We start from the raw sequence: 13,937 nt of genomic DNA on the forward strand, positions 1-13,937 counted from the left end.
CAGTACTGAACACAGTAAATTAAAATTATTCTTTTGATAACAGCCTTGATCCAAACTTGTTACTTATGGCAATCCATTCAATAGTCATATCATAATCTTCCTTAAATTTAAATATTCCTTGTATATATCTTATTTGTAAACATTTTCACAAGAAAAGAAATGGGGATATCCTGTTGTGACACACCAACATCACCAAGATTCCTTTTAATATCAGTCAGTACCTGTAGGTGCAATTAGCATGACTAAAATATATATCTTCTCTTCACAAAGGAGTACCAGTGCCTTTCCACAGTCTAGCTGAGTAGCCTGGTCAATATTCACTGTAATATTTAAGCTCTCTTTCCACCAGTCCCAAAGACATTCATTAGCCTCATTAGTTGGCCCTGGGGTTGGCGCACCATCTGAAAGTAGCCCACCATGAAGCCACTCTCAAGAGAATGGTGGCATTTAGCTATGACGCATGAGCCAGCTGTAATCCACCACACCTGGACTTTTGCCATTAAACAGTAAAGGAACCACATGGGAGGTAGGCATATTTTAATGCACAGTGATCCTTTATCAACCCTAATCAGAGTGGAAAGTGCAAGAAAGAGAGAAAGTATGTGTGTGAGAGAGAGAGATGCAGATGTGTGCATGTGTTTGTATGGGCAGGTTGAAGTGCTTATTTGAGGTCAGTGGGAGACCATAATAATATCAACCTCTACAGCACTTCTCCTCATGCTGGCTCTCTTTGCTGATTTCCTGAGTGGTATGGAATTGCTTCAAATATACATTCATATTCAAGAGAAATTCTGCTATCAGAAGCAGAAAAACCCAACAGTTTAAGCATCTCACAGTCAAGCTTTTGGATCAGTTACGCTCTGGATAACACGAGTGTCATTTGAGCTGAAGGACATGCTGTGCCACAGCTGAAAACAATGGATGTAGCTAATCTTCTGAGCAGAGTTTTTGTTCCCCACTAATGACTTAAAGCTGGCACAGATTTTGTAACAAACAGCATGACACAGTGCGTTTAAACTAACAGAATCATTGCTGAAATCTGATTTCTTCTATCTATCAGTTTATATTGTAAATACTGAGATACATAATACATATTTAGACAATGAATTATGGAAATATAAAGCCCATATTCTAAATTAAAGATACAGATTAACAAAGGAACTCAATATACAAACGTCCAACAAAACTGAACATTCAGTATTTTCTGCAGAAATGTAGAAAACAGATCCAACACGGTGTCTATTATAATAACAGTTTCTGCTCATATGACATGATTTTATTACTAGGCAGAGTTTGCTTAATTTTTGCCAGATCTCAAATTATAATTTGGAATACCACAATACATCTAACAATTTACTGTGGAGGATGCAGGTGTTTCCACACCTGCAGAAATTACATTACATTACATAACGTTACACAGACGTGAAGCTAATGTTCTTCTCAGGGTGAATGAGCAGGTGCAATTTGACTGTCTTGCTCTACAATATGTTGACAGGTTGAGGAAGCACTAATTGAAAGACACTGACTGGCTCCAGGGGTTTAATCCAACTGTTCAATGAGTCCAACTGTGAAGTGGTTTATGTAATTACTGTTTTATCTCAGATAAAATGTCACCTTTTAAGGTCATGCAAATGACAGTTATGCCAATAGTGGCATCAATAATAGGAGCAGGTATTAAAGCCTTTCTTTAGTTTTGGTGTTGCCATCGGTGTTTGTTATGCAGGGTATTGATTATCCACTTGTTATTGGTGTAATCTTACCCTGCCCGGAGTGTGCAAAATGATTTATTTAGAATTTTCTAATGGAAATTAAAAATGGTTTTAGCGATTTATCGAAACATACCTGGAAATAAAGTACAACCCCAATTCCAATGACGTTGGGATGTTGTGTAAATAAAAACAGGATACAATTATTTGCAAACCTTTTCAACCTATATTCAATTCAATACACTACAAAGACAAGATATTTAATGTTCAAATTGATAAACTTTATTGTTGTTTCGCAAATCTTCACTCATTTTGAATTTGAAGCCTGCAACATGTTCCAAAAAAGCTGGGACAGGGGAGGCAAAAGACTGGGAAATTTGAGGAATGTTAGAAAAACATTTGTTTTGAACATTCCACAGGTGAACACGTTAATTGGAAACAGGTGTTTGTCATGATTGGGTATTAAAGGGATATCTCCAAAAGGCTCAGTCAATCACAAGCAAGGATGGGCTGAGGTTCACCACTTTGTGAAAAACTGTGTGGGCAAATAGTCCAGCACTTTAAGAACAGCGTTTCTAAATGTACAATTGCAAGGAATCTAGGGATCTCTCATTGGGCACTGCGTTAAAAACCAACATCATTCTGTAAAGGATATTACCACGGCGGCCCAGGAATTCTTCAAAAAACCATTTTCAGTTAACATAGTTCGGCTCTACATCTATAATGCAAGTTAAAACTCTACCAAACAAAGCAAAAGCCATATATCAGCAATACCCAGAAACGCCACCAGCTTCTCTGGGCCCAAGCTCATGTGAGATGGACTGATGTAAAGTGGAAAAGTGTGCTGTGGTCTGAAAAGTCCACTTTTCAAATTGTTTTTGGAAATCATGGATGTTGTGTCCTGTGGGCCAACAAGGAAAAGGACCATCCAGATTGTTATCAGCGCAAGTTCAAAAGGCAGCATCTGTGATGGTACGGGGGTGTGTTAGTGCCCATGGCATGGGTAGCTTGCACATCTGTGAAGGCACCATTAATGCTGAAAGGTACGTACAGCAATGTCTTTTTTAGGGACGTCCCTGTTTATGTCAGCAGGACAATGCAAAACCACATTCTGCATGTGCTACAACAGCCTGGCTTCGTAGTAAAAGAGTGCAGGTACTAGAGTAGCCTGCCTCCAGTCCAGACCTGTCTCACATTGAAAATATGTGTCGCATTATGAAGTGCCAAATACGACAATGGAGACTCCGGACTGTTGAGCAACTGCAGTTGTACATCACGCAGGAATGGGAAAGAATTCCACCTCCACAGCTTCAGCAATTAGTGTCATCAGTTCTCACACACTTATTGAGTGTTGTTAAAAGTTATAACACAGTGGTAAACATGCCCCTGTCCCAGCTTTGTTGGAATGTGTTACAGGCATCAAATTCAAAATGAGTGAAGATTTACAAAACAACAAAGTTTATCAGTTTGAACAGTAGATATCTTGTCTTTGTAGTGTCTTCACTTGAATATAGGTTGAAAAGGATTTGCAAATCATTGTATTCTGTTTTGAGTTACGTTTTACACAACGTCCCAACGTCACTGGAATTGGGGTTGTATAATATTGCCTATAAAGGCAACAACAGAATTTGTACTATTCTAACAAGCTTGAAATAGCTGCTAATAGTTGGTGTAGCCAATTTTATTCTTCAATGCAGACTGAACTCTCTTAGGCAAGCTCTATTATAATTTATTTAAGTAATCTTCACGATTGTTCTCCAGGCTTCTTGAAGGATATTCAAATCTCTTTTTTGGATAATGGCTGCCTTTTATTTTGTTCTCTGTCAAAATGATCCCTCACTGAGATTTGGGCTCTGGCGAGGCAAATCTTTCAGTGATAGTTTTACATTGTGTGCTTTTCTATCCATGCTTGTACTGCACTGGCGGTGTATTTGAAATCATTGTTATACTGAAAAATGAAGAATGAAGTGAATTAGACACTTTACAGATGGCATTGCAGGGTTATCATGAGGGTAATTTTGTAAAGATGTTCAACTGTGTTTTGGCACTAGACACTATTTTACCTCTCTCCTCTGTACACAGTGACAACAACTTGAACCAAAGAAGATCCCCGCCCCCACTCCCCCAGATATGCTGAGTCTTCAGCTAATAGCTCTTTGGGTATCATCTTGTTGATGCCAAAATGTTATACCTGTGTTATCTTTTTTTGCACATTTAACTAAAAACATATAATTGTGGTGGGGCTCATTGCATGAGGATGCTTGCTAGTATAGCTGTCTATTAAGTCTATGTAAACAAACCTATTTTATGGCAGCAGAAAAAAACAAAAACAAACATAAGCATAATAATAATAATGGCTGAGCTCCATTAAGTAGCACAGTAAACGTTCACAGAGAACCAGCACACATAAAAGCAGCGGAGTGCAGCAATTGTTAATATACCTGCTGTAACTGGTGATGAGTCAAAATATCTGTTTGTGACTAACATATGTGCACGGATAATAATTTGAAACATTTTAAATTAACTTTCAAACTGAATTACAGGGAAAAGACAAGAAAAAGATAATCAAGCTCATAGATCTTTTACTTCCTCAAGCTTAATAAAGATATTAACTGGAAAAGACTGAAGGGTTTTAGTGTTAACTTTTCTGCTGCTTCACACTTTCTAATTATAATAATTTAATGTACTGCTGTCAGCTAATAAGAAGATGTTACTGACTGTTGAAAAGATGTTTACTTCTCTTGGGAGGCCTAAAGACCCTCTCTTCTTTCTCCATCTTGAGGATTAGCATCCTCTGTTTCTATAGTAACCTCCTCAATTAAGAGACAGCCAGGATCTCGCTGTTAGCCAGCAAGGTGCTAATTGATACTGGATTTCATGTCATTTGGGGGTTGAAATGAGAATTAGGGAAAGAATGAGTGTGTGTATGAGAAACCACTGACAGCTTTTGGATGTTATTAGCATTGGGAGAGACATTGCATCTGCATATAATTATTGTGACTTTGATTGGATTGGCTTCTTTTTTAAATGGCTGATTAGGAGAAACAGGCTGTGTCCTATACAGAGGGTATTAGGAAATGTGCAATCATCTAATCTTTATAGCTGCATTAAAATTGCTTGTGTGAGTGTATAACTTGTGTCCCTGGCAAGCCCTAACTCAGACAGCGACTGATTGAAATGGAGCAGCAGACCCTTTCCCCACTTTGTTCTCCTTGTTTTCCCAATCCATCGCTTTTCTTTCTATAGCTTTCTATAGTTCCTTTCTGGATATATATATATATATATATATATATATATATATATAAAAACACCAATAGGTCACAGTGCACAGCAGCTGCAAAACAGTCTTTATATCAGCAGTGTGAATCATCATTAGCACACTGCACATACGCTATGCAGATGACTTTTGGCGAGATAATAAATTAGCACAAAGTGTTCCACAAAGCAAAAATGATCCATAAGCAACGATGTAATGGTGCACATCATATGATTTGATAACACACATTAAAATGCAGCAAAAATTGCACCTACAGTAAAGTACCATTTGCTCATAATCCAGTCTGCTCTCCAGGTGACCTCACGAAATGAGCAGTGCTCTACAAATGGATGATATAAATCTCATTTTGCTTATGCCTTGCAGCAGAATTACAGCGCACTGGCTCAATTAAAGCAAAGGACTGATTACGGGCAGGAGAGAAATCAGAGCGGGAATACTGCAGACAAAAGTAGACAAAACTATATTTAAACTGCCGAGCACATTTCCTATTTTTAAAGGGGTCAGAATCATATTCTAGCGCCTGTCAAATTTGTTTGTTTTCTCATTACTCAACTTCAAAAATATTTTTTTCCTGGTAATAATTTGCCTTCCTGCAAAGCATGAAAATAGAACAGAGGAAAATTGCACTTCTATCATCTTAAGAGATTGCTGTTTTATGTTTCTGCAAATCACATCTCAAGTGAGAGAGAGAGTGAAATGTTTGCCAGAGGCTTTAATGTGGCAGGAGTTCAAAATTTACTTGTCTGTATTCCATCTTTCTTTGTAGTATTGCAGCATTTTTCCTTTCTTAGTTACAATTTCTCACTTTTGAACTTCTATTTTTAGCTTCCCTTGCGTTTCGTTCTGGGTTTTAGGAACTGCTACGTGACAGCAGGCACACGAGACTCTGTAGAAGTTGTTGCGAATGTGAATATTAAGAGGATAAAACTGTATTTTAACATCACACTGTTGTTACCCGTAAAAAAAATAACAAAAAAACTAAATTAAAGGCCACATTCTTTCACGTATTGTAATATAAGATATTTTTTTTATTAGAAATAAGTCACATTCATTTTGTGCTGTGAAAACTGTACATTTACAGGAGGTAAAACAGAACATTAAAAACATCGTGACGAGAAAGTACAATCGGGTTTTCGATACAAGTAACTCGAGGTATGAATTGGGCTTTGGGTGGGGCAGAAAATTTTGACGGGGCAGGGGAATTGACTGGTAGTACATACTGTTGAGTTACCAACACTGTTACAGAAGACATGAGGTTCAATTACCCACCGCTACACAGCTGAGAGTAATAACAAACATCCTGGAACACAGTTATGTGATATTCATAGGCTATCATTCATTCTATATAATGCTCATTTTTTCTCAGTACTATCATCTACCTGTCACAGAGAGCTCCAAATATGGAGCCTTGTGCTAACAGATCTCTAGTGAATAAATTCTTTGAATTACTAATACAGATTTGTTATACAGTATTCTCATAAAGCATCTATATGCTCAGTAAATATGAGGAAGATGGTATAAAAATTTTGAAACATTAGTAAAAAAAAAATCTCGGCCTAAATTATATTATCAGTCTTGCTTGAGCATCAAGCGCCCATCATATTGCACTATATCACACTGATGGCTGAAAACACAAATGTGTTGAAGTTTTGAGGACCTGACGCTGAACTTGGAAGTCATTTCAGAGCCAGGAGCCTCCTGTTCTGTCCAAAAGTCCTGCAAGGCTGAGAAACAAAAGGGCGATGATGAAAGGCCTTTCTGAACCCTTGAATCCACATGTTCAACATGGAAGAGCCTGCATCTTGTGCTAGCTGTGAGGGGAGGGTGGTGTCCCCAGCCACCTCCTCACATCTCTATCCAGCATTTTCCAGAGTGCACTGCTCTTCCCGCTTGAGAGTCTGTGTTCTTTCTGGTGCTGGTGTTTTGGTATCGAAGCAGAATACTGGAGGAAACCAGCAAATGGTAACTAACCACCACCTCCATCACCACTCAGCATTGTTTGTCCCGATGCAGTCGATATGGGCTCCGAACACATTAGGGGGCAATGAAACCCTCCTTTCCTCCTCTTTTTTTTTGAATAATGTCATAGGTCACAGTACAGCAATAAATCTTGTGCCTGACACTTCATGAGGAAGGAATAAAAATCAAAATATGCTATTAACTCAATAATGAGAGAAACAATGCTAATCATAACACCAGCAATAATAATTGGAATTATAATAGCCATGGTGATAACAAGAGTGAGAAACTCTATCAGCGTGATTAAGCTCTCCAATAGAGGAGTGTGTTTTGTTCTCAGCACAGAGTCATTTTCAGCTCTGGAGTTGCAGTTCCAGATGTAAAGCAGTACAAACAAACACACAAGCTGAATAAATAAAAGAAAAAGATTAATAAAAACAATAAAGTAACCCACTTCACAAAAGCAAAATGTATGCGCCCATCAGAGTATTGGAGCATGAAACTGGTCCCATATGCTCTCTTTGCCTTGTCCTGTTTTTTGGAAGGGTTTTTTTTGGCTGGAAGAAAACCAGCCAGGAGTTCCGGCTGTTACTCCCAAGAAGCAGGGAGAACGCGCCGTTTCAAAATGATTCACTTTTTCTCCAAAGTTGAGAAGGAAAAAGAAGCACAGACATGTCGACCACAGCTCTGAAACCCAGGCTGTGGCGCTCAAGAAACTCCCAGTGAAGTATTAATGGAACCACAGACAGTCCTGGTCCGTGGACTCCACTGATCACTCCACTACCCCTATGACCTTTACAGCACTCTAATAAGAGATGCTGATAAGTCCACTCTGAAGCTACATTAAACATCTCCTTCACCATCACTTCCACTCCACCATCCCTCCTTCTCTTCCTTCTTTCCTGCTCTGGCTGAGGGTTTGAAGACATTGATTCTGGGACCTACTTTCTCACTTCCTCTCTTTCTTGGCTTCCCCTACACTATCCATGCAGGATCCCATTCCCAAACCAAAAAAGGTGATCGAGGTGAAATTAGGCGGCTTCGCTAGCCCCCTTCCTCCCCCTCAGACCTCTGTCTGCAGGTCAATGATGTCCTGCCCCACCAGAGGGATGGTGGTGCTTGTCTTCTCCCACTCCACAGAGTGCAGCTCCAGAGGCGAGGCAGCTAAGGGCTCCAGGTCTTTGCGCACCCATGCAGGGGGTGATGCCGGTATTCCCCGGACTCCCTCCCATGGCCTCTCCAGAGGACCTTGCTGCTTGTCCTGTAGGAGGACAAAAGAGAGGTCACTTTAGTGTTGCTGTCACTCGTTAGCTCTGGGCAATTCCTGATCTAATTGAAATGAAATGGGCTTCATCAGAGGTGATTTTCTGATAATGAAAGTCATTTTTGTCATTTGGGGAAAATGACTCCTCTTTGAGGCATGTGGACTCTATGATAGTGTGTCTTGACTATAGGTTGTAAATTTTGAGAGTGTGAGGTTGTATATAAACACTCACGCTGTGGTTCGTTTTGTCACTTCCTCCTGAAGACACACTCCATCTCACAGACTGTAAGAAGGAAGGAAGAAAATACATCCTTATTCAAATGACCTCAAGGCACTTACAACCATAGCACAATACACTATGTTGTACATTGTTTTAATTCCACAAAGGTCATTTTCACACACGTAATTTTCTTTTATTTTTTTTTTGCATTTCCCTCTGCATTTCCCATTTATCTGTGTTTTTCAATTCCTGAAACATAATGTGCATGGAGATGAGCTACAACAATGACATCATGATTTCTTACCTTGCTGTCAGAAGCAGGAGACTCTCTGTCTTTCTCAGCATGGTGCAGCTTCCTATTAAGGTCCTGGAACATGTTCTGGTGGCGTTTCTTGGTGTGCATTATTTTCTAGAGTACATGTAAAAAAATGAAATTAGTATATTGTTGCATTGCATTTATTATACGAGTCATTTTCCTAATGTTTTCAGAGACAATATCCAAACGATATTTACCTCAAAGTCCAACTCAGCATAACGAGATTTCTGTCTCTGTGAGAAAACGAGCGAGAGGAAGAAGGTCAGTTCGGTTTTAGAAACTTATTAGAAAACTGCAAAAGGAGACTAAAGCAACTATTCCATCTTCTCTTACCTCCAAGGAGCTCATGGAAAGGGTGGAGATGGTCTCACTCTTGGACATCATTGAGTTCATGGACTCGAAGGTGTTCTCCAGGCTGCTGTGGGTGATGTGAGACTCACTGGACATGTTGTGGATGTTCTGGATGGGGGAGTCTCTCTCTGAATATGACACGCTGACTTGATCAGGGGGGATCGACTTCATTCCAAAGGCAGCCTGAGGCTCCGCAAAGGGCCCGCCGAGGTGCATGAGTCTGGCTTGCGGCAGCTGCTCCACGCTGATGTTGTACTTTGTTGTGTCATCTTTGGGCTTAGCCCTCAGGGTGGAGGTAGTGTTGGGCATGAGGACGTAACCGCTGCCATCAGAGACACCGCCCTCTGCCTGAGCGAGATCGGCGTCCAGCTGCTTGAAGAGCTCTCCCTCGCAGACATACACAGGTTTTCCGCAGGATGGGTCGACTACTCCCGCCAGGCGGCTTTTCTCTCTCTTCAGGGTAAGGGTGTGGCTGGAGTACTCAGGAACCGCCTGCATGTGACCTTTACTGGGGTTGGATGGCAGGGTGTGGTAGCTTGAGCCCATGGGAAGGGGCATCTGAGGAGGAGGCATCTTCTCTTCGGAGGAGCTCTTCATTCCTTTTAAGCAGAATTGCAAGAGCGAGAGTTAAAAATAATGGACGTCTAAGGAATTTGGTCCAATAAAAATGGTCTCTTTTTTTTGCAAGTGCAAGGCTCACTTATATTGAAATGCAAATGGAAAAATGGTTAAGGGTAAGAAAGGAAAAAGCTGATGTAAAAAGGGGCTCACCTTGTCTGCTTGAATCTCCATCCTTTTCACTATCAGACGGCTGATAAAAGAACAAAAACATTCTATCAGTGTTTAATGTATGCATATATTCATTTAAGGGTAAATTCAAGAGGCACTCAAGACATTAAAAAGGCAATAAGCCAAGAAATTTACCATATGCTGGGTGTGGCCATTGTGCAGGGAACTGCCAGAGTCTCCATTTCCATCATCCTTGCGGTCGACTACTCTGCACTTTACAGCCTCTTGAACCTAATGCATGGAAGGGGGGAAAATATTGAGAACATTGTCTATGTTCTATGTTAGGTAACCTGATCAAAAAACAACCAAATCAAACCAATTCCTTGTTATCTTTTTTACTTTGTCTTATTGATTTGTTTTCTTACCTCTCTGCGCAGAATGCAGTGCACCATGACAATGATGAACCCCTCCAGTGAGTCGAAGACGGCAAAGAGGATCTGAAAGAGGGCTGAGCGGCGGTCTGTGATGGCCAAGACGGCAGACATCCAGGTGAGGGCCAAGAGAGGCAGAACCACGCAGGAGCTCCACAGTGATGCCCTGCAGCGGGAGAGAACAGCAGATTAGTAACAACTTCAGTTGTTTGATTGTGCGGCGTGATATCAAAGCACATCATCAATGAACCTGTAATGGCACTGATAAGGACGATAAGCACAATACTCGAGTGTGTTGAGAAGATCAATAAGACCTACCCGGCTCTCTCCTTCAGTTTCACATCAGTGATGCCGTCCTTGGATACCAGCTTGTTGAAGACCAGAATACCAATGAACATATTCACCTGTGTGCAGGAAAAAAATACATGGATGAAACAGTGTGATCATGGGTGATGCATTTACAAACAGCTATGTATTGTGATGGATTGGGATGTCAAAGTCAGAATACAAACCAGAACGACAGCTGCAGCAGGGCCTACAAATGCGTAGAGGAGTCCACCCTCAAGAGAGAGCCAGCAGCTAGAAATGAAAAGGAAGAATGTTAATTCTTTAGCTAAGACAAGAGTTTTCTCTCCCCTCAAAAAAAATTCTAGAGTAAAGAGAAGTGACAAAAACAGAAGGCTTAGAGTAGACTTACTAGTTGACAGTGCCGTATCCCTTAGCTTTTGTAAAACCCACAGACACAGCCACCACCAGTGCAGGAAGGCCTGCAAGACAGAAAAGGGGGAGAAAAGTTAGATCATCAAAGATAAAAAGCTATGGAGAAAACAAATGATGCAACACAGATTTAAAAAAAAAAGAGAGAGCGACACGAGCGTGAAGACGCTTACCCCAGCCTAAGCACAAGAAGCGCTTGCGGATGATGCGGTTGCGCAGACGACCAGTGACAGCCATATAGGACTGCCAAGCTTCGGTCAGCACCCAGCAGAAAGAAGAGAGGAAGAAGAAATGCAGAAATGCAGCGATGAGAGTGCACACCACCTGTGGGAGCCCGGAAGGAAGGGAGAGATAGAAAGATGAGAAATCTGTGTCAATCCCCTAAGCAGTAAATTTGAAAAAGAGAGGGTAGGATTGCTTAGAAAAGTGCCTTACCTTGTTGCGAGCCTGAGTTTGTCCAACAAGAATGAGGGCATTGGAGCATATAATGGAAAGGCAGAAGTTGATAAGGATAACGGAGCGCTCTGAGCGGATGTACCTAGAGTTTGGGAAAGGTGGAAGGAAAAAAGAGTGAGTTTGGCAATGCGCGGGCAGAAGGAAGGGAAAAACACAGAACACGGCATAAAATATTAGAGGCTAGCATGGCTGATCGTTGCTCGGAGGGATACTTACTTCCACACGGAGACGTAGATGATGATGAGGAGCAGCAGGGTGAGAGAGGAGACCCCACAGCCAACGATGAGAGTCACGGACGGGAGCAGTGCCTTGTCCATGATCTACAGAGAGGAGACAAGACCACGCATGCCTCTTAGAGCTGATTATGAACACACATGCACATTTATGCAGAGAAGAAACCAGCAATAAAAGCCACACACACAGACATACACACTCAGGATACTAAGCTTCTGGGTATGCGCTATCTGGAATAGCAGACAGCTCCCCACAGGCAAACAGTTGAATGGCACAATCAGGCCACGGCTGAGGCAAGGTGACATGTCAGAAAGATGGAGCAGCAAGCTAGACAAATGGTCAGGGTCACTGCATTTCTCCACTGAGCATTTGAGTCAGCAAATGAGGTGAAAATAATACACAGATATCTCTCTCCATTAGGCAAGAACGGGGTTGCTCAAATCCCAGGGCAGTTCAGGTAGGGTTGCCGTAATCAGTCATTAGTCTGAGCTGCTACAGCGACAGTCTAATCACTGACAGACATCCTGCGCTCGTCTTTTCTCTCCCCTGTTAGCTGTGCCTCCGAATTTTGGTTCATAATTGTGCCAACCAGCAGCTCCTCATCCATCCCTGGAGGGGTGAACAGGTGGACCATTATCACCTGTGCATTAATCTGCCACCACCTGCCCTTCTGATCTCTGACAGCAGCTTGGTGCCTGCCGCTGCCAGCGGCGGTGACCATCCCATGTTTCAAACAGCCCTGTCACCGAACCTCTGGTGGGGGAAACAGAGGAGGGATTGTTTTTTGTCTTTCGTCCCTGCTGCTCAATCACCTAGAGGGCCAATAGGTCACCGCTGTGCACACAAATCTCATCTCCTTGAGACTTCAAAACACCCTTGCTGCTTGGCTAACGCACCTGCAAAGCCCCCACAAGATAATTGTGCAGTTTCGCACAATTTGTGTGCCCGGAATCTCTGTCTAACACCTACCCTCGTGGCTTTAATAAGGGTTTAAGTTAATCTAACACCTCTGATCAAGTTGTCATCACCACAGAGCGTGTGATTACTGGTAAAAAAAATCTCTCTTTGACAAATGCTGTGATTGTATTTTTAATAATGTGTTGACAGGGAAAAGACGGATAACAGCTGCAAAGGGAGAGTGAGAAAACTGTCCTGAAATGAAATAAATCTGCAGGTATCAAATTAGCCCTGATAGAGGAGAGGGAGATAGAGTCTGCTTTGGCCTTCATTTGATTTATGATGGTGATAAATTCTTGTATTGCAGGGCACATGAGAAGCACAGCTTCTAATACGTTTACCACTGTGTCCCCAAATTTAAATGGTACAATACGGAGCCTTGAGGGATTGTTCCTCTTCATCTCAGTATTTGCTCCACATAGGGTTTCCCCCCCCCCCCCTGATATCAAAGCACTACCATGAAGTCCAGCCTGTGGCAGCCAAAGACTAATTTAGTGTGGCAAATTTGTTTCAAAATCTATCCAGCTACATCAGAAGGGGCCCAAAACAGATGGCAGATAGAAGTGCATTGTATTTTTTCCCCAGACTTTACTAAATCAGGCAAAGAGAACAAAAGGGTTCATACAGTTTGTCCTGACCCCTTTCTTTCTCATTCTCTATATCTGGGTTGAATCTTTACCATGGGCCACTGACAAGAATTTAGAAAGCCAGCTTGACCTACATATGAGGCATGTCTTCTGCCTGCCCTTCACCAAATCGCATCAGCTACTTGTGAAGAAATCTAAATGTGGAACATCTTAGCTCATGCACATTTTTAAGGTGTTCCTTACTAGCACTAAGTAGTGGTCGAGGGAATCGGCTGCTCAAGCTGTGGGCTGTTCCCACAGGACCATGGTGTTTCAAACACCTGCCTCAGAACTCGTGAAACGATACCATCGAATGAGAGCTAACATACTGCAGTGTCTGGCTGTTTTTCCGCTCCTCTGTATTTCAGCCTTGTGCATTTCGCTTGTGTTGTTTATACAGTTTGCAGGAAGATGTTATTGAAAATGTCCACAGCGCACATCAAAGGATGGATTGGTGGGGGGGGGGTGCATTAGTGCATGACCAGACGTCTGTCTCTCATTGGTCGCCTCTCTGGCATTTCAGACTTGGTGTTGTGGCCATAGAAGAAGGAGGAGGAGGAGGGGAATGGATGTAATCGAGAATTCAGAGATATTGGCAGACGAAATGATTGGCGCAGCTGCATTTTCCGTGGTGCGTGAGAATGAGGGGAGGGCCGTGTGTGTGTGTGTGTGTGTGTGTGTGTGTGTGTGTGTG

General features: G+C 41.9%; 1 protein-coding gene across 1 annotated transcript in view; it reads right to left on the reverse strand.

The window, feature by feature from the left end:
* Positions 1-5,981: 5,981 nt before the first annotated feature.
* Positions 5,982-13,937, reverse strand: part of LOC102289498 (adhesion G protein-coupled receptor B1) — a 23,041-nt gene continuing 15,085 nt past the window's right edge. The window contains exons 19-32 of the mRNA XM_005927643.3: positions 11,643-11,746; positions 11,406-11,508; positions 11,144-11,294; positions 10,951-11,020; positions 10,766-10,832; positions 10,572-10,657; positions 10,248-10,419; positions 10,018-10,113; positions 9,865-9,904; positions 9,076-9,692; positions 8,940-8,975; positions 8,731-8,835; positions 8,439-8,489; positions 5,982-8,203 (exon numbers count right to left, since the gene is read on the reverse strand). Coding sequence (XP_005927705.1) covers positions 8,006-8,203; positions 8,439-8,489; positions 8,731-8,835; positions 8,940-8,975; positions 9,076-9,692; positions 9,865-9,904; positions 10,018-10,113; positions 10,248-10,419; positions 10,572-10,657; positions 10,766-10,832; positions 10,951-11,020; positions 11,144-11,294; positions 11,406-11,508; positions 11,643-11,746 — 1,896 coding nt within the window. The 3' untranslated portion in view covers positions 5,982-8,005. The remainder of the gene's footprint in view (positions 8,204-8,438; positions 8,490-8,730; positions 8,836-8,939; positions 8,976-9,075; positions 9,693-9,864; positions 9,905-10,017; positions 10,114-10,247; positions 10,420-10,571; positions 10,658-10,765; positions 10,833-10,950; positions 11,021-11,143; positions 11,295-11,405; positions 11,509-11,642; positions 11,747-13,937) is intronic.

Source organism: Haplochromis burtoni, unplaced genomic scaffold (genome assembly GCF_018398535.1).
Source record: "Haplochromis burtoni strain Fernald_Lab_line unplaced genomic scaffold, NCSU_Asbu1 Contig_90, whole genome shotgun sequence".
NCBI classification, from domain to species: Eukaryota; Metazoa; Chordata; class Actinopteri; order Cichliformes; family Cichlidae; genus Haplochromis; species Haplochromis burtoni.